Source organism: Nanorana parkeri, unplaced genomic scaffold (assembly GCF_000935625.1).
Source record: "Nanorana parkeri isolate BGI_ZX_2015 unplaced genomic scaffold, ASM93562v1 scaffold23, whole genome shotgun sequence".
NCBI classification, from domain to species: Eukaryota; Metazoa; Chordata; class Amphibia; order Anura; family Dicroglossidae; genus Nanorana; species Nanorana parkeri.
Window position 1 is genome coordinate 239,006 of NW_017306291.1, and position 25,407 is coordinate 264,412.

Below are 25,407 nucleotides of genomic sequence, written 5' to 3' on the forward strand. Positions count from 1 at the left end.
GCCACAGGCATGTTTTCCAGAGGCCAAGGCATGATTTGTAGTTTTAGCACAGCTAGAGTGCCAAGGTTGCGCACTCCTGACCTAGTAGATTGTTGTCTGTCTCAAAGACTCCGGTGGTAAGACTTCTGCGCTCCAGGCCCACACCCCTATGCCCACTACTGGAGTTTCCTCTTGGACACGCTGTGGTTGCTGTAGGAAATGGCCTCCATTTGTATAACTGAAGCCCGTTAGGTTGTCTCCAGTACATAGTAGATGCTGTTTTTTTAGTGTTGCTTAGAAATCGTGAGCTAGAATCTGGTTGGTTACTCTGAGCAGCTCGGACACTTTTTCCTCCCTTGTTATAACTTGGCTTCATTGTATCCTGTTACGGAATTCACTGGAAGCTTCTGCCATGGGCTCATTTCCAGGATATTGAGAAAGTCGAGGGATGCTATTTTCTCTGCCTCACAGTTCTATTGCATCCTGTTTATCTTTGCTGCAGAAGGATGACCAGGAAGTACAGCTGGACCGGGAGCTGGGGCTTTAGAATGTGTGCATTCCGCTGTCTGTTAAGCAGGTGGTCTGACTATTGAAGTTCATGAAGATGTGTTAATGTAACCTCATGCATTTTGTTATTCAGACCAATATAATATTGAATTAACTACTGGCTTCTATTTCTCAGGGACACCAAATGTATGCATCGGTTCTCAGTCCCGTCCCACCTGCATGCCCTACAAATTTACCTTTTCACATTGCCAAGTTCCCTTTTTTGAGATAATTGAACAATTGTACAGACTATATATAAACGTTTCCTGTATTGTATGAATTATCATTTGTATAAAACTCCAAACAGTGAATTGGTGATAAGTGCTTTGTCTATGGATAGATATAGGGTTGCAACTGTCCCTCCAAGAATGACCAAAGGGGACATCTGCCTATCCTTAAAGCTAAACTCCAGGAATAAAACAAATGCTACTTTGATACTTTAGTCCTCCGACAAGCTTCCACCACTGGTCCCCCAAGGCCTCTATTTCAAGACTCTCTGGCCAGCACTGTGACTTCATCAAGTACAATACAGGACCCGTACCCCTAGACCTAATGAGCATTTAACCCTTGCAGGGTCGTGGGGGCTGTGGGCACTGCATTGGGTAGTTGTGTAATTCCAAGAGTTCAGCTTTAACAAATTGACTGAAAGTTGGAAGCCACTTCTATAGAAACCCAGTGGTCATTGTGGCACATGCATCTAAAGCTCACCACAGTCTCAGGGCCTTTGGATCTGTACATAAGGGAGACTTTTACAGGTGAATAACATGCATGAAATACATTAATCACCCTTGTCCTATGGTAAGATTTTTGTTGAAATAAATGTTCTAGTGACAAGGTCTCATTTTTGTGGGTCACAGTTTTTTTTGGGGGGGGGATTTGTTTACACATGCCACTGGTGCAGAATTGTACATTTTCCTCCAACAGATCTAACATGTATATTTCTTTTATTGCAGATCAATGAACTCAGTCATGTCCAAATACCCATTATGTTAATGCCTGATGACTTCAAAGCTTATTCGAAAATCAAGGTGGACAATCACCTTTTTAACAAGTAAGTATCACATTGTCTCAATGCAGGGAGTATCTTACAGGCATTCTTAGTCCAAGTTGTCCTAAATAAATGCTTCAATGCCTCAGATAGGGAAATGATCCACCTTAATGAAGAATGTATCACTGGATAGTTCCAGCACGGGGGTGAGTGGGGTTGGCTTTACATACTCCATCTAAGACATGTTACTTTTTGTTTTTCAGAGAAAACATGCCCAGTCACTTTAAGTTTAAAGAGTACTGCCCCATGGTCTTCCGTAATCTGAGAGAAAGGTTTGGAATTGATGATCAAGATTTTCAGGTAGGAAAATGTTATCCTTGTGTTTTCTTGCTTTCCGCTCATGAATTGTAGGCCATCTACGTCAAACTGGAGCAACCATTGCTAAATAGGTGTCGGGCCCTTTAATACCATCTGTCACCCACATATAAGGTCTTTTTTTACATCTCTCTACCTTTGAAAAGGTTTTTCTTAGAGATGATCTTTAACCCCTTCATGACTGAGGCCCTTTTTTCAATTTTTGCACCCATGTTATATTCCACATTTTAGGCCTGAAAATGACGTAAAACCCCCCCAACATTATATAGATACAATAGACAAAAAATAACTCGGAAATCTCTATGCTCCGCTCTGAAATCTTTATTATATCATTAAATTAATTTTTCAATGCAAACAGTATAAGTACCCGCGTAAGAATGTGACCTGGTGTCAGGCTCTTGTAGTCCCTTTACTGCAGTGCTGGAGTGTGAGAAAAAGAAGCAGCAGAAGGAGCCAATCAGTTTTTTTTTTTTACAAGAAGCATGTTGATAGGAGAGGACAGATGATCCCATCACTGTTCTGCTTCTCCTTTCACTGTCCAATTACATACTAGGGGCAGGTCCAGGGCAGTCTGGGTTCAGAGGAAGTGGAGTGTAAATGCTGCTGCTCATCAGACTGAGGACATCTAGTGTCAAATAAAAAGTACCTGTGGGGTAACCTTTGGCTTGAAGGTGAATATTGTAACTAAGCTTTTTTTTTTTTTTAAGAGAACTTTGGGGTAACCTTTTTATCCCATAGTTCTCTTTAGGGTCACAACTAACCTCCTCCCATGACCCAAACCTCAGTATATAGCGAGCTATAGCTTGCTATATACGGAAAGTGCCGCAGCCAGGACGGATCCCGACAATACTGTCAAGATCCACCCCGCTGGCTGATTGACAGCTGGCTCTGCCTATCCAGAGGCAGCTGTGCCTGCCCCTTTCTCTGTCCCTTCCTCCAGTCAGCGCTGGAGGATCGGAGAGGGGAATCCTTGTGGGGAGCGGTGACTGACAGTCACCGCTTTCTACAGGGAGATGATCGGAAAGAAAGTATGTGTTTGCTCACTTCCCGATCTATAGAGCCGACGTGTGACAGTTTCATTGCCACACGTCGGCTCTAAAAATCACTCACCTCATAGTTCTCCTTTAATATGTTCATTGGATATAAATTTGCATTTTGTTTTTTGGCTTTAGTTCTGCTGTAAACAATGAACCCACAATGTTTAGCTCTGGACATTCTGGGTTCAGAGCTGTCATATCCCAGGCTACGTAGACGAGAAAAGAGCTGACCGAGAATAGAGTGTACGCAGTCAGGCTGGGGAGGGGCAGAGGAGGCATTAGGGGTCCAAGTGACTCCTGATGGCTCTGTAAAGAGTATCTGAAGTACTATTATCCTTTGGGCTTTAAGTACTGAGATATGGTGCTGACAGTGAACTGAAAAATCTGCTTGAAAGAGCAGCCAGACGTCTTCAGCATTACAGAAGTCCCGTTGATTGTGACTTAAAGTAGTATTAAACACTCAAACTTTTTTCAATAATGAATCCAGATCAAACAAATATACCTTGTCCTGCAAAGTATTTAAAATTTTTCCCCAACACTTACAGTCATCATGTTTCTAAACAGTTGGCCCCAACTCTCTCAGCTCGGCTTCCCCGATCTTCCTGTCCAGTACAAGATCAAGGGAAAGCTCAGTCTCCAGCAGCTGTCCATCTACTTGCTTGGAGAAGGGTGGAAGGAGGGTAGATCAGATAGTGGTTGGCATTGCTGTGCCTGTGTGTTGGTGGAGACACACACAGCTTACTAACACACACAAGGGTGGCTCCATGGGAACCTACAAGTGAAAGGTGCCACCCAAAAACAGGAAATCAGGGCCAGTGCTCAGGAGACCAGCTAATTCTGCAGAAGCCTAAAACTTTTAAACATGAAGGAGCAGCATCCATTGTAAGTGGTTTAATGAGCTTTCGAATTGGCCTAAAAACATTTTGACTTTAAGATCACTTCAAACTGACCGTACACATTAGAATTGTTCTTGTTCACCATGCAGGGTGAGAGAGAGAAATTGTTCGATTTCCCCCACCCATGCTAAACAACGTGGATGAAGGAATCTCCCCTGCCAGGTATTGTATTCTGACAGCCAGAATACCCGAACAGTGACTGCAGCTGACTTACAGAAGTCACTATTCGGCTGGCAGTTTTTCACCCGGCTCCTTCGTCACAAGTAGAGGGAGGCGCCGGCTGGGCCACCATGGATGGATTTTAGCTGATTCAGCAGGAAAGAGCCGACATTCAATCCATGTATGGCCAGATTTACTACTTCTAACTATTGGAGAGAAGTGTTTGTATTGCCCATAACAACCAATAAGATTTCACTGATCACTTAAAGGAGAACTCTGAGATGAGTGATTTCCACTCACCTCATAGTTCTAGCCGACCTGTGACAATGAGACTGTCACAGGTCGGCTCAGTAGATCGGGAGGTGAGCGAACACATACCAGGTTCGCTCACCTTCCGATCCTGTCACGGCTCTCTGCCGTGACAGGGGGAGGGGGTGGATTCCCCTCTCCACGCTTTGATCTGCCAGCGCTGACTGGCGGAACGGACGGGGGAGGGTGCGGGTACAGCTGGCTCTGCCTCTAGATAGGCAGAGCCAGCTGTCACTCACGCAGCTGGGCAGATCCCGTCATCTACGTCGGGATCCGCTCCGGCTGCGGCGTCTCAGTATACCGCGAGCTGTAGCTCTCGGTATACTGAGCTTAGGGTAACGGGAGGACGCTAGTTTGTGTCCTCCCGTTACCCTAAGGAGAACTATGGGGAAAAACACTGACCCCATAGTTCTCCTTTATCATAAGATTTATTTCTTTTTCATTTTCTTTTGTTTTTCTTGAGTTCTGTTTTGCCATGTGACAATATATTTTTGAAACCTCGTGTCATTCTGTAGAAACCAATATGTTCTCATTTCTGGACAGTTGATAAAAAATTGTGACTATTATCTGTGTACTTCTGAGATGGGAGATCGGCCGCGTTCTGAAGCTGCAGCTAGTAAAGTTTTCAAGGGCAGTTATCAGCCATTTCAGCATTCATTTATCTCTCGGAGATTGTGTGTAGACATTATTTCTTTTCCTGTGGAGGAAGTAGAAAGTTAGTTTATTTTCAGGGTAGATTTGTTACAGAGAAAATGATAACGGGGCGAGATTGTCAGCGAGCTACAAAGTCAAGCGCCAGGCGTGCCATCTAAACAAAATTATTTCTATTAGTAGAACTGTTTAGATCTCTAAGTGAAGCATGGACAGGTTTTGTCTTCTTTAAGAAGCTGAAGGCTAGGGCTGCAACAACTAATCAACATATTCGATTATTGAGAAAGTTGTCAACTTTTTCAATCATCGATTAATCGGCTTCCGATTGGTTGGCCCTTTTCACGGCTCCACACACGCTGCGCGCCACACCTCCTCCCCACCTCACGCTCGCCGCATCCACGCTCTACGTGCCGCACCTCCTCCCCGCCTCGCGCTCACTGCCCGCCCAAATCCACGATCGGCACAGGGATGCCGGGAGAAGAAGTAAGGAGGAGCAGGTGTGGGCGGATGACAGCCGCCGATAGACGGGCCTGATCTCAGAAACAAGTTGCTGGAAGACTGCTCAGGTAAGTCTGCACTTTCCCACATATGGTACTCTATAATGTATTGCTGGGATTTGTATTCCTCTATAGCTGATGGTACATTGTGCTGTATATTATAACATCAGCTATAGAGGACTACAAATCCCAGCAATACATTATACACTGTATGTATAATGTATTGCTGGGACTTGTTGTACTCCTATATAGCTGGTGGTATTCTGCATTGCGCTGTATAGAGGACTACAAATCAAGGAATAATACATTATACAGCGCAATGCGGAATTCCACCAGCTATATAGGAGTACAACAAATCCCAGCAATAATACATTATACAGTGGTGCACTGCCGAATTCCACCAGCTATAGAGGATTACAACACCCAGCAATAGTACATTATACAGCGCAATGCAGAATACCGCCAGCTATTATGTACTATTGCTGGGATTTGTAGTCCTCTATAGCCGATGCCATTCTGCATTCATTGCTGTATAATTTTACACTTTTTTCATTTCACTATATTGCACACCACACTTTTCAGTTGTTACTTCCATCACTCCAAGCTTGCTCCTGTGATGGACTACAATCTCAATACGATCTAGTAGTCCATCACTGGAGCCATTTTTTAAAATGTATTTTATTTTTTAACCGATTAATCGAACGTAATAATCGGCTAACTAATCGATTTTGAAAATAATCGTTAGCTGCAGCTCTACTGAAGGCCATTGCTAATGCCTAAATTAAAGTGATTCTAAAATCAGGATTTAAGGTACTTGAATGCATTCAAGTATCCTTTTAACAAGAAAGTATATTATTTATGTAATCACTCGGCTGCTGATCCTCAAATCATCTCTGAATTGGTGCTGACACTGTCCTTCTGGACGGTGGCAACTTTTGTTCCCCATGGTCCCTGTGTGTGTTGTAAAGTAGCCACCCTCCAGAAGAAAGGACAGTGTCAGCACCAATTCAGAGATGATTTGAGAATCTACAGCAAAGGCCCCTTTCACATTTGCTGATCAGGAGGGGCTCCACGCACGGATCTCCTCCTGATGGAAGCGCTACGAATCATTGTTACCGCTTGGACTTCCGTGTCTGTCCTGTTTTTCCTCCATGTGACATATGTCCCTTTACATTAGATTACCCCCTATCTGGCACGATCAGGTACATCAAAACCTTTTTATTTTTCCGGACCTGGCCACAGTTGGGGGTAACCAGGTATAAACTGGCATTGGGCATCTGATCATGTACGCCTAAAAAAAGTGACAGGCGGACCCGGTTGGGCCACCTATGTGAAAGGGGCCTGCATGATATCCAAATAAGATACATTTTTGTTAATAGTTAAGGTACTTGAATGTATTTTTAAGATTTATCTCCTGAGTTTAGTTGACCACCACTGCTGTGAATACTGTCAAATGAAAAAGATGCTTGGTGGTGACCATCCTGCAGTTCTTATTGGGTCTTAAGCTGGCCATATACGCTGTGATTTTCGTTGCTGCCATGAACCCTCGTTCGATTGTAGCTCAAATAGCCCATCAAGCACAGACCAATGTCGTTTCGATAATCGTTAGCAATAGTAATTCACCGAATTTTGTCGATCGACGGAACAGATTTTCATTTGCGCATACGCAGTGTTCTTGCTGTGATTTTTCTCGAATCAAAGCGCCACTAATCTATCAATTTTTGGTGCGATTCGAAAAAAAGTTTTCCAGCCTGACCCTTCGAGGCAATTCGGCCAGGAGTACAGTTAAAAAAAAAAAAATTGTTGGGTTCTAGGTATGTTCAGATACCAGTTCAGGTACCAGTGCCTATACTTGGCATTTTCATGAGAACCACCAGGGTTGCAGCTGGGACCTAGTTCTGGCGCTCCACCGCTCTCCTGAAATCATTAGTCTGTATTGTTTTAGGAAAACTGTCACATGACAATAAACAAAAATATATCAGGACTTGTACTTCAAAAAATGGTATTGGTGCATCCCTTATATATTTTTTTAAAAATGATACATTAAAACAGATGTAGAAATCCCAGGAGCTCCACGTGCTCCTTACAAATGACAGCGGCCTCCTAACTTTTGAATTTTTCTCTAGTCTAGTCTTGGAGCTCAAAATGTATTTGTACTTGTACCAAGTACGGTACTTTGTATCGGTGCATCCCTATTACAAACATCACAAACTTTCTTCCTATAGGAAGAGTAAATTTACTCTTTTTTTTAAATCAGTCCTCCTAACTTTTGAAATTTTCTCTAGTCTAGTCTTGGAGCTGGAAAAGTATCTGTACTTGTACTTGTATGGTACTTGGAAACTGAACATCCCTATTGGGTTCCCATCAACTGATCGATTATCGTTCAAAAGACCATTCGTGGGCAATTTCTAAGCAATAATTCATAGGTGTATGGGCCACTTTACAATTGCTCTGCACAGTCCTAAAAACAGTCCAAAAAATAAATGTAACTACCTAGCACAGGAGAAAAGCCTCTTTTATAGCGTGTATGATGCTAGTCAGCTGTGCTGGAGAAGGAGCTGTCTGTATTAATAGAATGTTGTGTTTATTAAGATGCCGGTGTTGTCATAGATCTGAATACTGATTAAACAACACATGTTTTCACCATAATTAATGTCAGTAATCACAGGAAAATAGCATAGAATTCCAGAAAGGGTAATTAAAGACAAATTTGCCACAAGGCTGAAATCTTGTGTTAGCAAGTCAAGATGGTATTTTGTCAAATGTGAGGCTGCTGCAGTCGTCGTATATTTGGAGCGCAGCGAGGCTGCCACAATGCTACAAGAGCCACTGGTGTGGACAGATTTTCCAGTCCGGGCTACAAATGGAAGCTGATATGTGATTGGTTGTTTTAGGCAATACCGCTTTTTTTTCCCCCTTTTGTACTTGTTTCAAATGCGCTTTCAGTGAGTCCAATTGTGCCATTTCTGCTCACAGTGTAATACTTTAGGAGCAAGTTTGCAGTCGCAATTTGTTGTTTTCCAACTATTTGACAGCATTGTAGTGGTTTTAATTATGTGTTAGTGCAAGCGGAATATCCCTCCATGTTTTCTCTACATTGATTCCGGGGGGTTTTTTTTTGTTTAAGGTTTATTTTCATTTCATTACTGTCATCTCTATGAAAGAGCATTGTTAACACACCCAGAATTTGTGGAAAATCCCCGTAAATGTGCTTGCCATGCATTTGACAAATGCACTACGGGAAATTAAACTGCATGCCTGGAGCCCAAAGTGTCCTGTAATCTCAGACTCGTTTGACTAATCCCTGAAAGGAATGGATTGAAATGCATAGGAAGGGCGTGCAAAGGCTTTAGAGAAATGCATGCTTTTCAGAGAAATTGGAGGCTTTAAAAAAAATTAAAATATATATACACATACACATACACATACACACACACACACACACACACACACACACACACACACACACACACACACACACACACATATATACACAGGTTAAATCTCCCCAAAATGTCTTCAATAATTGGGACTTTTTTTCCAAATCCTCCCAGCGTGGTGAAATGTATTGGCGTCATTGGGGAAATTAAGGTTGTTTCTGGTAGTATATAAAGGTGTCTTTAAATGGCTTAAGGATTACGGAAACTCCTGCACCCACCCCACAGCTGTTCTTGTACCAAAAGAACGCCTCTTACAAGCCTCAGTATTTTTGTAATTTGTAAATTTAAAAAAAAAAAAGAATGAGAATTTCTGTTGTGCAAAATTTTGGCAGCAGTGGAATCATTTTCACTGAAATCACTGTGCTTATTACTAGTGTTTATGTATCGGTATATAAATGTCTTTAATGTTTATATATTACAATATATATGATCTTATGTATTAATAAAGCTAGCCATACACCTTATGTATTTTAGCAGGGTTGAATGACAGAAATCGCCTAAAATAGGGTATAAACTAGGGATGCACCAATACCGAGTATTTGGGTGAGTACTCCCAATACCAGAAATTTTGGTATTAGGAAGCTGGGAGGTGAGTCATTACATGCCACCCAGCTTCCTGATTGGCTGGGAAGCCAGCTCCATGCTCCCTCGTCACCAGGGAGCATGGAGCTGGCTTCCAGGCCCATCAGGAAGCTGGGGGGTGGGTAATGACTCGCCCCTCCGGCTTCCTGATTGGCCTTGGAGCCAGCTTCCCGGCCAATCGGGAAGCCGGGCAGCGGATAATGACTTGTCGCCCTGTTTCCGGATTGGTCAGGAAGCTGGCCAATCGGGAAGCCGGGAGGCCAGTCATTACCCTCTCCCCGGCTTCCTGTTGGCCAGAAAGCCAGTGTTCTGACAACATGCGACATAAGGGAGCTTTGGTGGAACCAGGCATGAGCAGTAGCCATCAGATGTCTGGACTGGCGCATGCGTGGTAGTTCGTAAGATTTCTTGACTTAAAACCGCTGATCTGTAGTGCGCTTGCATATTGGTCCGTGAGTTTTATGGATATGGAGCCGCAGTGCGCTTACGTGAATGGCCAAGCCCTTCACCCGCCCCCGGAAGTCCAGGAAAGTCTTGAGTGACAAAATGATCGAGATGAGAACAATGAAGATCATTAGCACTCACAAGATGGAGTAAATCCAAAAGTTATTTTTATTGCAGAACAGCGTCATAGCCCACGTTTCGGAACCTTGTGGTGTCCCTTCATCAGGGCAAACATAGTTCACCCCCATCCACACCACCATCTCCCCCCCCCGCTGGGCTAGTGTATTCTGATAGCCTGAATACCCAAAGAGTGACTGCATCTGTTTGGTTGCAGTCACTGTTCAGTCGACAGTTCTTCATCCGCCTCCTTCGATTTTCAGATCGATTTGTGCCGAGCCGGGGGAGGCTGCCAGAGCTACCGATGGCTCAGACTTTGGCCAGTAAAGCAAGAAACAAAAAATTTGATCTGTGTGTGGCCAACTTAAAGTCCACCATAAAAATAATAAATGCGCACATCCAGCTAAGGGACTAGAGGCCTACAAAACCGGTAACATCACTGCACCTGTTCTCCATTGAGAAATGCAAGTTCCTTTGCTGCCGTGACTGACCGAACCTGTGAAAGGATATGTTAATGGATGACGTGGCTTTGTGGGTGAAGCCATGCTGAATTAAAAAAAATATGACAGCAGCCTGCGGGAAGAAGAACCCTGCCATTCAGGTAAGTGGGGGAGTGGCTTGGGTCTGGGGGGAGGCTTTGCAGGCGGTGCAACCACAAATTGTTTTATGTTAAAAAATCTGAGGGTTTAATGTCACTTTAAGGTGTAACAAAAAACAAGGTCCGATCCGGATCCGTGCGGTCACAGAGTCGGCCACCACCGCCGATCGCGCCGGTGGTGCTATTATTTTCTAATAGCACCCCAGTCGTGTGCAATCAAACGGCAATCACGGCTAATACGTGTGTCGCAAAAAAGGCACGTGTACCTTTTTCTGCGATTGCCGTGCAGATGTAGCTCTACTGAAATCAATGGGGCCACACAGCAATCGCAGTGTGCAATTGTGCACGATCACAGCCCCGAGACGCGCTTCCCGGATCGCCCATGTCTGCACTAGCCCTAAATATGGATGTAACTTGAAACATGGCCTGAAAAGTAAACTTGAAGACATATATTCTGATAAAGGTAAAGGCGTGCCTCTCCATTCCCAATAGACACTCGCACGATGCTGTATCTACCTTTCCCTAGTGCTATATATACACCTAATTTTCCCTGAGGGCTGCTCAGGTTTTTAACACTACAGGTTTTGATCATTACTCGTAGCGGTCTATTTTTAACAGGACACAAAAGATTTCACTTTGATATGCATCAATAGCTCCTGAATGATTCAGAGTGTAGATTGGCGTGCTGTAAGTATTGTTTGTCTCTGCTTAGCAGAAAATCTCTCATTATTCCGGTACACAGATTAGAGTAGTGGGCTGGCGGTTACACAACACGGACGGGTGATTAAGTGAAGTTCAGGCTGTGACAGGTTTACCGAGAATGATCGTCAGCCTGGCCGCCATGACGGTTCATGTTGGTGCAGTGCTAGGACAGGCCTAATCTAATGTGTAGTGCCTATTTATTCATATTGTGCATTTCAGGAAGTCGGGCAGTGGGGGACACACCGATCCGACACTCATTTTTGATGGTTACATTTTATCTAACACTAAAACCTTTTTTTTTTTTTGGAAAGGTTAGAACCTTTGCCAGGTTTCTTACTGAACTTAGTGCATACACTCTCTATTTGTCCTTGTGACACATAGAGACCCTGCCACCAACTTACAAAACCACAGAAAAATTTAGTATTTTAAAATGTTGACTTCTTCCTTTTCATAAATATTTTTCATTCACTTTCATTGAGCGTTTGAAATTGCTAGAAAGTCAGTTCTCTAACACAGCCCCCTCCCTCCTTGCACGTCATAGCCCTCCCCCCTTCTGGGAGTGTCTAATTACTGTCTGTACTGGCCCAGCTGCTCCCCTTTCTTCCCTACATAAACTCTTATTTAACAGCCGGGGGAGAAGTAAAGGGGAATGCTATAGGGTAGAGATATTCCTTGGCACTCCAGCTGTTGTGGAACTACAAATGCCACGAGTCAGTGTGACAGCCAGAAGCATGATCGGATTTGTAGTTTCAGCACAGCTGGAGTGCCAACATTGCCTACCCCTGCTACAGAGTGTTACCTGGGGCTGCCAACATTGATGGTTGAACTTGATGGACCCCTGTCTTTATTCAACCCAAATACTATGTAACATCACAATCGTGGTAAAAAAACGCGCGACGGTCGCGCGACAGACGCACATATGCAATACGCCTAGGTGTGAACGAGACCTTAGGGAAAACCTGCAGCCGCCGGGGAGCAGCAAAGTGCTGGAGTCTGAATACACAAGCTGCTGCAAATGTGAGGCTTTTTTTTACATGGTGTGCTTAGTGTACAAGTGGCCTGTGGTGACAGGGTCCCTTTTAAAAAGCTTGTGCAAGGGAAAATGTAATGTACCAGCCAGGGGTGGGGTGGTTGCAAGTAATGATATTCACTGCCTGGCCAAAAAAAAGTCACACACCCTAATATTTCATTGTGCCGTCTTTAATTATGGCACACGTTCACCGTGGCATCATTTCTATAATCATATGCAATGTCACATTTATTTCCATCCAGAGTTGCATTCATCTTTCACCAACATCTTGTAGTGATGATGGGAGAGTCAGCCCACTGTGTGAAGTCTTCTCCAGAACGTCCCAAAGATTCTCAATGGTTAAGGTCTGGACTCTGGTGGCCAATCCATGTGTGATAATGATGTCTCATGTTCCCTGAACCATTCTTTCACAATCTGAGCCCGATGAATCCTGGCATTGTCATCTTGGAATATGCCATCAGGGAAGAAAAATCCATTGATGGAAAAACCTGGTCATTCAGTATATTCAGGTAGACAGCTGACCTCAATTGATGGGAACATAACATTGCTGAACCTAGACCTGACCAACTGAAGCAACCCCAGATCATAACACTTATCTAATGGAAGGCTCTTACCTATTTGCTTAGCTGAATCTAGGTGGTGACTTTTTTGGCCAGGCCGTATATAAATCTCCGCTGTTTAGGAAGCTCGGTGTCTCATATTCTATTTCTACTGGAGGACTTTTTGATTCCCTTGGACCCACCACACCGCAAAAGTACTGGACTACCTAACAGCCTAATATTAAGGTTTACTGGTGACTTTTCACTGCAGTTCTCCTTTAATGCCAAATCAGCACAAGTGTTTCTAGCTGTAGACGTATCCCATGTGCCTTGTACACTCCACTCAGGAATCATAAAGGCATTTTATATGTATTTACTTTACTCCGAGCCCCCATGACCTGTCTGTTTTCATGCCTGCTGGCTATGCTGCAGACAAGGTTCCTTTCATGTCCTACCAAGTACAAAATATGCTCACCTGCCACCTGGTGGACATCTGGGGATAGACACGGGGCCGGTCCGTTCCTTAAATGTCCTTCTGTCATGACAGACCTTATATCGGCACAGCATGGAAGGCTGACTGTGCTTCATTTCATGGATTTAATGAATATTTATAGACCTGACAATACAGCTGTATAAGTGGGACGGATGTTAAGTAAACTCTCTGGGGGGGAATGTACTAAAACTGGTGCAGACAGAATCTGGAGCAGCTCTGCATGGCAACCAATCAGCTTCTCTCTTCAACGTTTTCTGTATGAAAGCTAGAAGCTGATTGGTTGCCATCCATAGCTGCTCCAGGATCTGTCTGATCCAGTCTTAGTAAATTCCTCTCAATGCGTCTTAGTAAAAATAATTGAATGTGCTATAGTTATTATGTGTACATCAAATGTTGCTTTTGCTGTGTTTGTGATCACTTCTGTCTGAAGAGTTCCCGACAAGATCAGTCTCCGTCATACTAGCTTCAAATTGGAACGACTGCTCTCCTCACAGGATTTACATTATGGAACTGTTTTTGTTACTTCTTTATTTTGGGTTATTTTGCATTTCTGGTAATTAAGTCATTTAGTGTTCTTTATATTTATTGCTGTTTTTTTGCCTCCTTTTTATGCATTTTATTTTTATTTGTGTATTCTCCTCGCTCTTGTATATGGAGACCTGATAACTGCAGGAACACAGTACTGGATTGTATTCAGAAAAATGCTAACAGAGTTATAAATGTCATTTTGTTACACTGTATATGTACTGTATATTTTTGAAGGCTAAGTTTACTTTAGTAACCATGTTTCATGTCACATCTATCTTTAGGGAGCAGCGTGAAACATGGTTACATCCCCAGAACTTACCCACTCCCCCACTTACCTAAATTGAAGGTCATTTTTATTAATTTTTTTAATTTAACATGGCTGCACCAACACGGCCACGTCATCCATTCACAGATCTTTAAATGGAGAGACTACAAGTACTTTCTTCCACTACAGCGGAGGAATTGTAGTTCACCGCACCTATAGTCCATTGATACTTCCTCCATCCCATAGCTGAAAGTGCATACCTGGGTACAGACAGGGGCTAGGAGAATAAGTGCAGGAGCCAGTGCAGGTGCCAGATCATTGCACCCACAATTCGCTAATCATGGTTGCAGTGTTTTGCAAACTTAAATGGCAAAAAATAATAAATGCACACTTTTTCTTTTATTAATGTATGTGCATTTCTTATTTTTATGCAAAAGCTGAACTATAAATTGCAGAACTTTACGGTGTTACAAAAAGAAGAGGAGTGTTTGATTCTGATAATTATATTACATTATTCAGCGACTGAGTACCTACAAGACTGTATAGTACAAACTAGGGATGTTCAGATACCAGTTCAGATACCAGTGCCGATACTTGGCATTTCCTTGAGAACTACCAGGGCTGCAGCGGTTGCAGCTGGGACCGGGCTCTGGCGCTCCACCACTGTCCTGAAATTATTAGTCTGTATTGTTTTAGAAAAACTGTCACATGACAATAAACAAAAATGTATCGGTACTTGTACTTGCAAAAATGGTATCGGTACATCCCTTATATATGTTTATAAAAACAAAATCGTACATTAAAACAGAGATGTACAAATCCCAGGAGCTCCGTGTGCTCCTTACAAATGACAGCGGCCTCCTAACTTTTGAGTTTTCCTCTAGTCTGGTCTTGGAGCTCGAAAAGTATCTGTACTTGTACCGAGTACGGTACTTGGTATCGGTGCATCCCTATTACAAACATCACAAACTTGATGTCCATTTTTTCCCCCTATGAACTGGGTTCCTTTTTACTTACTATATCCTGTTATTGTCTCATTTTCAGAACTCCCTGACAAGATGTGCTCCTCTAGCCAATGATTCACAAGCACGCAGCGGTGCTCGCTTCCATACTTCCTGCGACAAGAGGTACATCATCAAAACCATTACAAGCGAAGATGTGGCAGAGATGCACAACATCCTGAAGAAGTACCACCAGGTAAGGGCCGGCCCTCATCCCCCATGGTGGCAGAGCTGTAAAATCCCCTAAACAAATGTCTTCACATCCCTGATATCCTCCTTTTGTATCATGTTCACTATAAAAATGACAGGAACCCTTAGAAAGGGCACTGGAACAGCTGAATCCGGAGTATTATAAGTGTGGAATTTTAATTACAACTCCAGGCAAAGCTTTTTATTTTGTCTTGTACATAGTGTGCAGAGTTTAGGGTAGGGGTAGGCAACCTAGGTACACCAGCTTTGGTAAAACTACTAATCCCGTCATGCTTTTTCTTTTTTACTGTTGGGGGGCTTCGGGGAAATATTAGGGGTCTAAACAGACCCCTGACATTTCCCTTTTGAAATACAAGAAGACATTGAGGACACAGAATCCTTAATCTCTTTTTCTGCAGCCTCAACACTCAATGAGTGGAAAGCTCTCAGTACAGAGGCTTTCCATTCATTCAGAAGCTGGAGATAGTAAAATATTTACTATCATCCACCTATGAATGGGTAGAAGCCTCTATACAGAGTGCTTCCATCCATTGAGAAACTCTTGATTGAACAGCAACTGATGTAAAGCCCTTCCTGTTCATTCATAATTAGGGACACATAGTACTATGTGTCCGCAGCTGTTTACAAACATTGGAGTGATCAGCTGATCACTCCAGTGCTTGTTCTGCACACAGAGAATCGGTAAGTATCACAGATATTTACCGATCCTCCCTGAAGCACATGCAGGATCTGACAGCCAGCAGCTCTTCTCTGCACACCACTTGGCCATCCGACATGACAAGTGGGTCATATGAGATTGTAGTCCATCACAGGAGCGGGCTTGGAGTGGTGGCTACTTTACAACACGCACAGGGACCATGGTTAACAAAAGTACCCCCCTCCAGAAGGAAGGACAGTGTCAGCACCAATTCAGAGATGATTTGAGGATATACAACTGAGTAATACAGAAATAAACTACATTTCTGTTAATAGTTACAGTCCCTGAATACATTTTAAAGATTTAACTCCTGAGATTAGTGTTACTTTAGCTGTAGCTTTTGTGGGGTTTAGAGATGATTTTTTCCACACTTTAGGAGTGTGGAATTTGATGGGTAATGAGACTTTACCCGTACTCGGGAATTGGTAGATGGTTTTGGGACTTCGTGTGGACGTTGGCACGTGTTCTTGGCCTACAACCTCCAGCATATATATAAATAGCTATCGTTACCTGCAATTTGAGACCACTGTGAACGCACTGCTGCTTCAGATGTAGCCATTTGTTAAATGGACTCGGAGGATGCTCTCTTGAGTTATAAATAATACACATTAAACCAAGCTATATATTGAAACCAGCTCAGCTTGTTGTGCACTGGTCTGTGCCGTGGAATGTTGGAGGCTCTTAATAAGCTCCCTGAGCCCCCACTGAGCGCATTTAAGAGGGAAAATGTGCTGATTCTATCATCTGTGGGCTCATCCGCTGCCTTCTGCTGTAGGATGAAATAGGCCAGTGCATAACACATGACATTGATCACATTAAAGTTTTAACAACACAAGTTTTATGTGAGCTTAATGGACCCGTATACACTATAGTTAACCATTATATGACTGGAGTGATTTGCATTTGCCTTTACAACAGTATAGTTAAACACGGAAGGCTTTGAAGCGTATCCAAACCCAATTAACAAAAGTGCAATATGTTGCAACTTCCCAGTACTCGAATGTGGTGGCTGCATTATTTTTACTGTGTACTAACAAGCCCCTATGTCATAGCAGTGGCAGTTGACATGTTTTCTTTATGGAGACATCGGGGGTCTGTTAGACTGTCACAGACCGGTGCAAGTAATCGGGCGGCTCTACAGCCAGCCAAATCACTTGTACTCTACAGCCCTCTACCTGCAGCAGCCATGATCGTGGTATAACCACCTCGATATCAGGATGTACAGGTAGGTCATATGGTCTTGAAGTGGTTAAATGAAAGCATCAACAATGTTATCTCTCGTATGTAAACTGCTAGTCCCATCATCAATGTAATGGAGATGAATAAAGATAGACATGTTTGAAGTCAGTCCATTTGACGAAAAAGGTCACCAGCACTCAAAAGGTTATAAAAATGAATAAGTCCTTTTTATTGGACCATGGTGTCACGACAATCGAAAAAAGCCGACGTTTCGGGGCCACGCAGGGTCCCTTTCTCAAGGCAGAAAATGTGACATTTTCAGCCTTGAGAAAGGGACCCTGCGTGGCCCCGAAACGTCGGCTTTTTTCGATTGTCGTGACACCATGGTCCAATAAAAAGGACTTATTCATTTTTATAACCTTTTGAGTGCTGGTGACCTTTTTCGTCAACTGTTCGTTTTGCACGGTGCCATCCGTGGAGTTACTGCAAGCACCATCCCTGTGTACTGGCCGGGATTGCTGAAAGGTGTGCGGAGAGCACCCTCACCCTACTGCAACTGAAGTCAGTCCATGGCTTCTTCCATAGATACAATGGAGGAGTGAGTCTAGCCACCCAGGAACAGGAAGTGTGATATTGCAAGGATTATCAAGTAAAAAACAAAAGGGGAAAAAGCCTGAAAAATCAAAACGAATGCTTCCACTACATCTAAGGGCTAGTAAACGGCAAAATATAACATTTTTGTTTTTGGGTGTGGATGTGCTTTTGTTTGTATTTATTATGAAGAAAGCTACTAAAGGGAGTGCTGTATTGAGGCTAGGTTCACACCTGGGCAACTCCTGACTGCGTGGAAATCATGCACAAGACCGCATGGATTGGCGCGCAGTTACGGAGTCGCCCACCGCAAAATTTCACGCTGTGGGTGCCATTATTCTCTAATGGCACCCCAGTCGTGCCGGGCGGATCGCGGGGTTTCCCGCCGCAATTCCGCCCGTGCAGTTGAACATGCTAAAAAAAAGCTGCACGTCGTTTGTCGCCAAAAAAGGTGCTTGTGCCTTTTTTTAGCGATTTGCTGCGCTGATGTCACACCATTGGAATCAATGGGGCCGCGCGGGAACCGCTGTGTGCATAAGCACACGATCGCGCGTCCCGGGTGTCGCTGACGTGTGAACCTAGCCTCAAAGTAGTTAACAATCAGCTTCCACGGTAACCATTTATGATGAAAAAAAATTTCTGCACAGCTATGCCATATGCTGGGTGATAAATGTCGGATAACCGTTTACAAGTGCAGGGAGTTTGTACTTTGGGTGTACTTTGGGTTCTTAGCATGTTTACTACTTCATATGTACTATGTATGTACCAGTTTTTTATTGTGTGAAATTCTATTTTTCAGCAGTGCCATTTGTATTTCTAAACCAAGCAATGTAATTTTTTAAATAAATACATTTTCTTTTTTCTTTTATTTGCAGTTTATTGTGGAGTGTCATGGCAACACGCTCCTTCCTCAGTTCCTGGGCATGTACCGGTTAAACGTAGATGGAGTAGAGACGTACATGATTGTCACAAGGAACGTCTTTAGTCACCGTCTATCTGTGTATAGGAAATACGACTTAAAGGTAGTGACATTTAATTGTTGAAAAAATTCAGTGACCTTGTGCTATATCTTTATCATTATCCATTAGACATACAAAGAATGACAATAGTAGTATTAGCAACAGCCATATGACACCTTTACCAATATGTATGATTTAAAGTGACACTGATAGGAAGCGATCAAGCTGAAAATTCCATTAAAGCTGCTTGTGGCCCAGGAAATACATTGACCCTCAACTGAAATGTTCTGCAGTCTAGGGGCCCCTGGTGGAACACTCACCCTCTCTACAGAGGGCTTTGACTTCTGCTGCACTAAGAGTTAATTTGAACCCGTTTCCCATTCCATTTTTAACGTGAACTGTAACCATCTAACCAGCTGTGCCAAAACTACAAATCTCATATTGCTTCTGCCTCTGGGAGTCATGCCTGTGGCTGTCAGAGTCTTGCAATGCCACATATTACTTGTAGTGCCACAGCAGCTGGAGTGTAGCAGTTGCCTATACTGCTTATATTCTTCACCTTTTACAGGCTTCCAATAATGTGTATTGACTTCTGCTAAGCTTCCTGGCTGCAGAGTGATACTGCAACCATTGATCTGGGGGAGGGATTCAGAAAAACATGCCCCTCCCGATCAGAAACACCCACAACATGATCTGTAAATGTAATATTGCTGTGGATGAGAGATGTCAGTGGCTGTACCATTGTAACTCGAAAAGGACTTCTGAACACAGTGGTCACCAAATCCCTTGGCTGCCCTGCATGGGGTGCTAATAATATGCTTTTACTTGATGTATTTAAAGTGTATCTAAACCCGGGAACAAACATTTTTTATATTGCCGCTTACCAGTACTTAGCCTGAAAAAAACAAGAGAGCTGCCTGCCCTGAAAAACATCTATCTTTATAGAGACATAGACATTTTGAAGGCGCTTTACATCCTATTAAAATACATGGCCACGTCAGAGATCAGGATACATTGCTGCTTTGCTTCTATTTTTATTTTATTTTTTTGCACTTTGATAGTTATGTATTTTACAGACATTTGTAGTCCTGTTATGCGTTTGATTTGCAAACAGCTACTGAAAATGTAAGTGATTGGTGACTGAATGTGTTCCATAAAAGTACTGAGGGGAAAAAATCAAGTGTTTTCACTTCAACTAGAACACATCATGCCATCAAGAGCCTGGAATTATATTGATTTGCCTCGATTTCAGTTTGGGACTGCATTCTATAAAATTGCAGGAATTAACATAATCTTGCAATCAATAAAAAGCATTCAGAATTTACAGGGCCATCCTTGAAAAGTCGTATTACAATATATAGAGCTGTCCATACATGGGCACAACGGGCTTCACTACACTGAACAGATTTGTCTCTTATTTTCCACGCGAAACCTACTCTAAAGGACATTAAATTCACAAACATTAAATAGATGTCAGTAGAATAGAATGCATTTCACTTCATTATCCCCTTTATTATTATCGGACCCATATAAGTCTTTTATCAGTCTTTGCTCAAGACAGGAGACTAGATTAGGATGGGGCACATACTGGTCCAAAAACTCCCTGCCTTTGGCAACAAGGGTGTAGCCGGCGAATGGGGTATTATTTGGTCAGAACTGACAGAGACAGGAGTTCCTGCATTGGTATAACCACCCTTGCTGAGCTAGGGGCAATAGACACTTCCATACAAAAGCAACATACATATTCTGCTTTGAACTTACCCCGCCCTGACCTTTCAGTATACAAGCAGATATGTGCCTCAAAATTTGACAGTCTACGTTTTTCTAAAGAAAATACTCCTTGCACTTTCATTGCTTTGACATGTTTGTAGCTTTATTTGAAGAGGTGAGTCTGCTCCAGAATTGATATTTCTTAAGAGTACATTACTGGACCCAGGGTGGTCATCCTGAAACCATGGTTTATACCGCCACATTCAGGAATTTGGACACTGGCAAGGATGTAAGGTCAGCCCACAATAACCCCTCCCACTCCAAGCAAGCCTCAGTTTTTTTGCTAGTGTACTTAGGAGAACGAATGTGTTCTCTCTGAAAGAGGCAAACCATTTCCTCTTTCCTTTTGAAACATGTGTCCTAACAGAACACACACTGATACATTTTTACACTGAGCTGAGCTCTTGAATATACAAAAAAAGAAAATACATAACACTATTTCCCTTTTAAGAACTACCTAGTGCTAGCATAATCTTGTTTGTTATATGTATTAGCATTCATTTATTTGTGTTATATATATTTTTAAATATGATCTCTTGTTTCCTAGGGCTCCACTGTGGCAAGAGAAGCAAGTGACAAAGAAAAGGTAAATGTTTACTACATTATTTGGCTAGGACTGTACATATGGAAGAATAACATATCACAATTGGATCTTGAAGGGTTGCGCCCACTCAGAGCTAGTGATTTAGGTGTGGCTGGATCAAAAATATAAATACTCATTCCTTCCATGTAATTGTATCAATTACTGTGTGTGTGTGTGTGTAATGTAATGTAAATGGGTAAGCCGTATTAGTCCAGTAGAGAAGATTGTAGTATGCGATGATACCTTTCTTATTGGACTAACAAAATATATAAAATACAAGCTTTCGAGAGTTAACCTCTCTTCTTCAGTACTTTTATATTGAGGTTTTGGATGGAGTGATCTTTCTGGGAGAAGTGATGTCCTACTGGGGTGCAATATTCATTTTCTTTGTGGTTCTTGATCGAGCTCCTGCGTAGGTTCATCCTGAGATGCAGCTTAAGGCCAGTTTCCCCAATGTAACAGCCTTCCAAAAAAGTTGGGACACTGTAAAATCTACATAAAAACAGAAAAGATACAGTCTGAAGTACCTGCAGTTAGGACTGTACAGGTCTGTGTGAGAGTCCAGAATCCTCTCAAGAGCTGGAAGTTCACCTTTTTTTTTTCCTTGCCAAATCTATAAAATGAGGAATAAATGTTATTTTAGGATTTGTGCTGTGAGACTCAGAGATACCCTCTGTTTTAAGAAGCCTCTACTGTGCTTCACACTAATTCACTAGAGGCTTTTTTTATGCCATTTAGTCCACCTCACTATAATCTGCCTAGTTATACCGTCTCATTATTTTCCTGTATAATTTCCTAACAGTATCCAGAGCATATATAAACAATGCATCTAGGCCCAGCATTACAGATGTGTCCCCATAAAGAATAATAGCAGTGGGTAATCTTCTCCCCCGTATTTTTATTTCTGCCTTAGACACATGGAAGGGAATCTGGTTGCTATTTGAATCACAGTTCTTTCAGACATTGCTTTCAGGCCATGTCTTACTGCAGCCGTCCTCCTCTTCATCTTCACTGACCTCCAACAATTGCCACATTCTTGCATCTGTTTTTCCCCCAGTAGATTCATTGTTCATTGATACGACATCAGTCAAGAGCCCCGTCGCTCAGACAGATTACTCTTCCCCTTGGCGTGAGAGGGAAGACTCTCTGGTGGCCACTCTTTTCATAGAGGAGCGGCAGTGCCAATATGGTATAAAATTAGTGGTTCTAGTGAAGCTTAGTTCTTTTTTAGCGCTGACAGTCCGGGCTGGCTGCCAGGACATAAGAAGTCAGCTGCTCAGTGGGGAATAGAAAAAGGAAGAAAGGGAGGAAAAAAGATGATTACAGACAATCCACATTTCTGTCAGATGGAACAGCTCACTAGAATGCATATTATGGCTTCCCCGATCCTTTCATTTCATCATATTTTCCCATCGCCGTCCTACCTATTAGCACTTGCAACAGACAGCCGTGGTCCTGATGTCAAATGCATTTAATGGTCATGTAGCATTGTGAAACAAAAGGACCCATTGCAATGCTGTATATTGTTTTAAAGGGAACCTGTACTGAGAAACCGTGTAGGCTGCCATTTCTGATTTGTCAGTTAAAATGCTTGTTGCCTGGCTATCCTTCAGATTCATTAATTCTGAGGCACTGACCTGGAACCGGTTTGCAGATCAGTAGTTTTGTCTACTCCTTGTGGCCTGTATCCTTGTGAAAGTGCTAGAGCCAGTCAGCTGGTATTCTTAGAAGCTCGCGGTTTCTTTAGCCAAGAAAGGTTTCATGCTTTTCTTGCGCTCATATGAGGGGAATGAGGAGGCTGGGAGGTGATGTGCAGCCCTTAGCTCATTTCCCCAAAAAACAAGGGCTGTGTGAAGTCTTCTCCGAAATCAGCCATAACAAGACTAATTGGATGTTAGGGAGTGTGCTGCAATAGATACATAGAAATCTGAGTGATGTTTGTGGCAGCACCTTCTCTGGCAAACAGCATCAACACAGTTTGTTTCAGGTGAGGGTTTGGACATCACACAGTCCTCAAACTAACCTTAGAAGTTCTTGAGTGGAAGGCAGGAGAACATCTTTATAACAAGGATACTTTTACGTACTTTCCTTGTACTTTGGTCCAATGTTTGCCAGGCTAAATAATTGTGTGGCCACCTCCTTCAACACATCATGCTGATTTGCCAACACAGCTAATACTGAATAGGATAAGTTCCTTTTGCAGTGCTTTTTGATGTGTGATGTTCTTAGGAGGCGAAAAAGCCACATACAGCTCCTAGTTTTTTTCAGTTACATAGGTTGAAAAAAGACGCAACTCCATTGAGTTCAACCTATAGAGTTGCATTTGTTTGACTGCTGGAGGCAAGTTGATCCCATAACTGCATGTTTTAAGAGAACATATAGGAATTCCCGGTAAGAATAAAATGCATTGTTCCTTAAAGTGCACCTTTCATCAAGAGACTGCACGGGAAGTTGTTTTTACCAGAGAAACTAGCATTCAAAAGAAGGCAGCCTACACAATGGCACAAAAAAAAAAAAAAATCAGAATATGATGTCATGTTCCTGGCATAGCAAAAAGAACTTTGAAGAACCAGCTTCACTCACAGTTCTCAACTCGATGATCCATATAGAATCTGTGTGCAACTGTACCATCTGATTTATTTTTTATTGCCAATGAGTGTATTAGCAGGCCTACAAGTGCCTTCCAAATGTCTTCTTTCACCTATGACCAATAAGAAGCGAGCTGAAACACTGTTATATACAGTCAAGTCATTTCCCACCATGCCCTGTGTTTCTTTGCAGGCCAAAGAGCTGCCAACTTACAAAGATAACGACTTCATAAACGATGGTCAAAAAATCTGCATTGACGAGAACAACAAAAAGATGTTTCAGGAGAAACTAAAGAAAGATGTTGAGGTAAGAGGACTTTGTTGCTTGGTTTTACTGAGATTCTATCACAATGAAACTTTCATTGTTTTTAAAGGGTAAGTCCACTTTCTGTACCCCGTACTGCCATGTAGCACAGCCCTGTGCTCTAGGTTTTGCATTGCGCAGGCAAATGGCAAGCACTTATTGCTCAGCGCGGTCACCTGACAATGCTGACCAATGAGAAGCGCTTCTTGCATGCAGTGCTGTGACCAAGGTAAATGGGGTGGTGCTTGTAGTGACAGCACTGAATGGCATCATGTTTGCTCTCAGGATAATAGAAGGGTTCTTTCTTCAAGGTGACACAGTGATGCCTTAAGAGAGTTACCATGCACAGCCCTAAAACGTTTGCATTATGACCTATGCGATGTACTTATAATACACAAGATTGTGTTTGCATCTTGAACAACTGAGTGCTGGTGAATTATCTTATATTATCCTGTCTGAAAACAGGAATCTGAAGGCTGTTATTAGCCTGAAGATTTTTTTGTGCACCCAGCAACCGTGAGTACACTCTGTCACATGACTTAGGCCCCATTCACACTAAGCGACTTACCTTTTGCAGCAGATCCGCGCGGCCGGGATAGCGCGACATTGGGGGCGGCGTTCCAGCGACTATAGCGCGACCTTCACCGTCGGGCTCTATTAAAAAATAGAAAAAACGCGCAAAATCCACCGAAAAAAGGGTCCTGCGACGGGCGACATGGAGCTAAGACAGAATAGCATTGGCCGGCGAATTCTCGCGATATCGCGCGGCAAAAATGCGCGATATCGCCTTCCTTGACTTCATGGCTTGGTCCTGCCAGCTGGCATTCAGCTGTCCAGTGGTAACACCACAGTGGCCAGTAAGATAAAGGTGTGGAAGGTAAGGAACTCCTCATCCAATGAGTCAAAAGACCTTATATTTAGGATAATATAGTCTTTGTAAAAGGCACTCCTCACCTTCCACATGCTGATGTTATGTTGCTGATGAACCAGTTGAGTCCTCCAGGAGTTGAGCAGAGCCGTACCAAACAATTGACCCTACACAATGCTATCCTTCAAACCTTGGGTTCCATCCACCTGGCAGTAACCAATAGATCATGCAGCACTACCTTGCACACCAGTAAGGGCACACTTATTGGTCAGTTTGATGATCCTCGTTGGAGCTACGCGGCAAAGGTAATGTCTCCGGTTACATTGACCAAGCAACCTTTTATGAGTGTAATTCCAAAGAAGAAGAAAAAGGAACCTTTGAAAGTATATTGTTAAATATAAATATAAATCTGGTTGAAATAGCTGATCTAGATAATGGGGTAAACCTTCTATATGGTTTTCTAAAATGTCATCTTGTTATTT

The 25,407-nt window shown here is 42.8% G+C and overlaps 1 protein-coding gene across 3 annotated transcripts in view; it reads left to right on the top strand.

Moving 5' to 3' along the window:
• PIP4K2A (phosphatidylinositol-5-phosphate 4-kinase type 2 alpha) overlaps positions 1 to 25,407 on the top strand; it is a 107,018-nt gene that overhangs the window by 77,050 nt on the left and 4,561 nt on the right. Inside the window, exons 2-7 of one of the 3 annotated variants that reach the window (XM_018564261.1) lie at positions 1,479 to 1,576; positions 1,777 to 1,873; positions 15,220 to 15,372; positions 18,729 to 18,875; positions 21,130 to 21,168; positions 23,947 to 24,060. In XM_018564261.1, the coding sequence (XP_018419763.1) occupies positions 1,479 to 1,576; positions 1,777 to 1,873; positions 15,220 to 15,372; positions 18,729 to 18,875; positions 21,130 to 21,168; positions 23,947 to 24,060 (648 nt within the window). The remainder of the gene's footprint in view (positions 1 to 1,478; positions 1,577 to 1,776; positions 1,874 to 15,219; positions 15,373 to 18,728; positions 18,876 to 21,129; positions 21,169 to 23,946; positions 24,061 to 25,407) is intronic. The other 2 variants (XM_018564268.1, XM_018564276.1) reach the window with 2 other exon arrangements.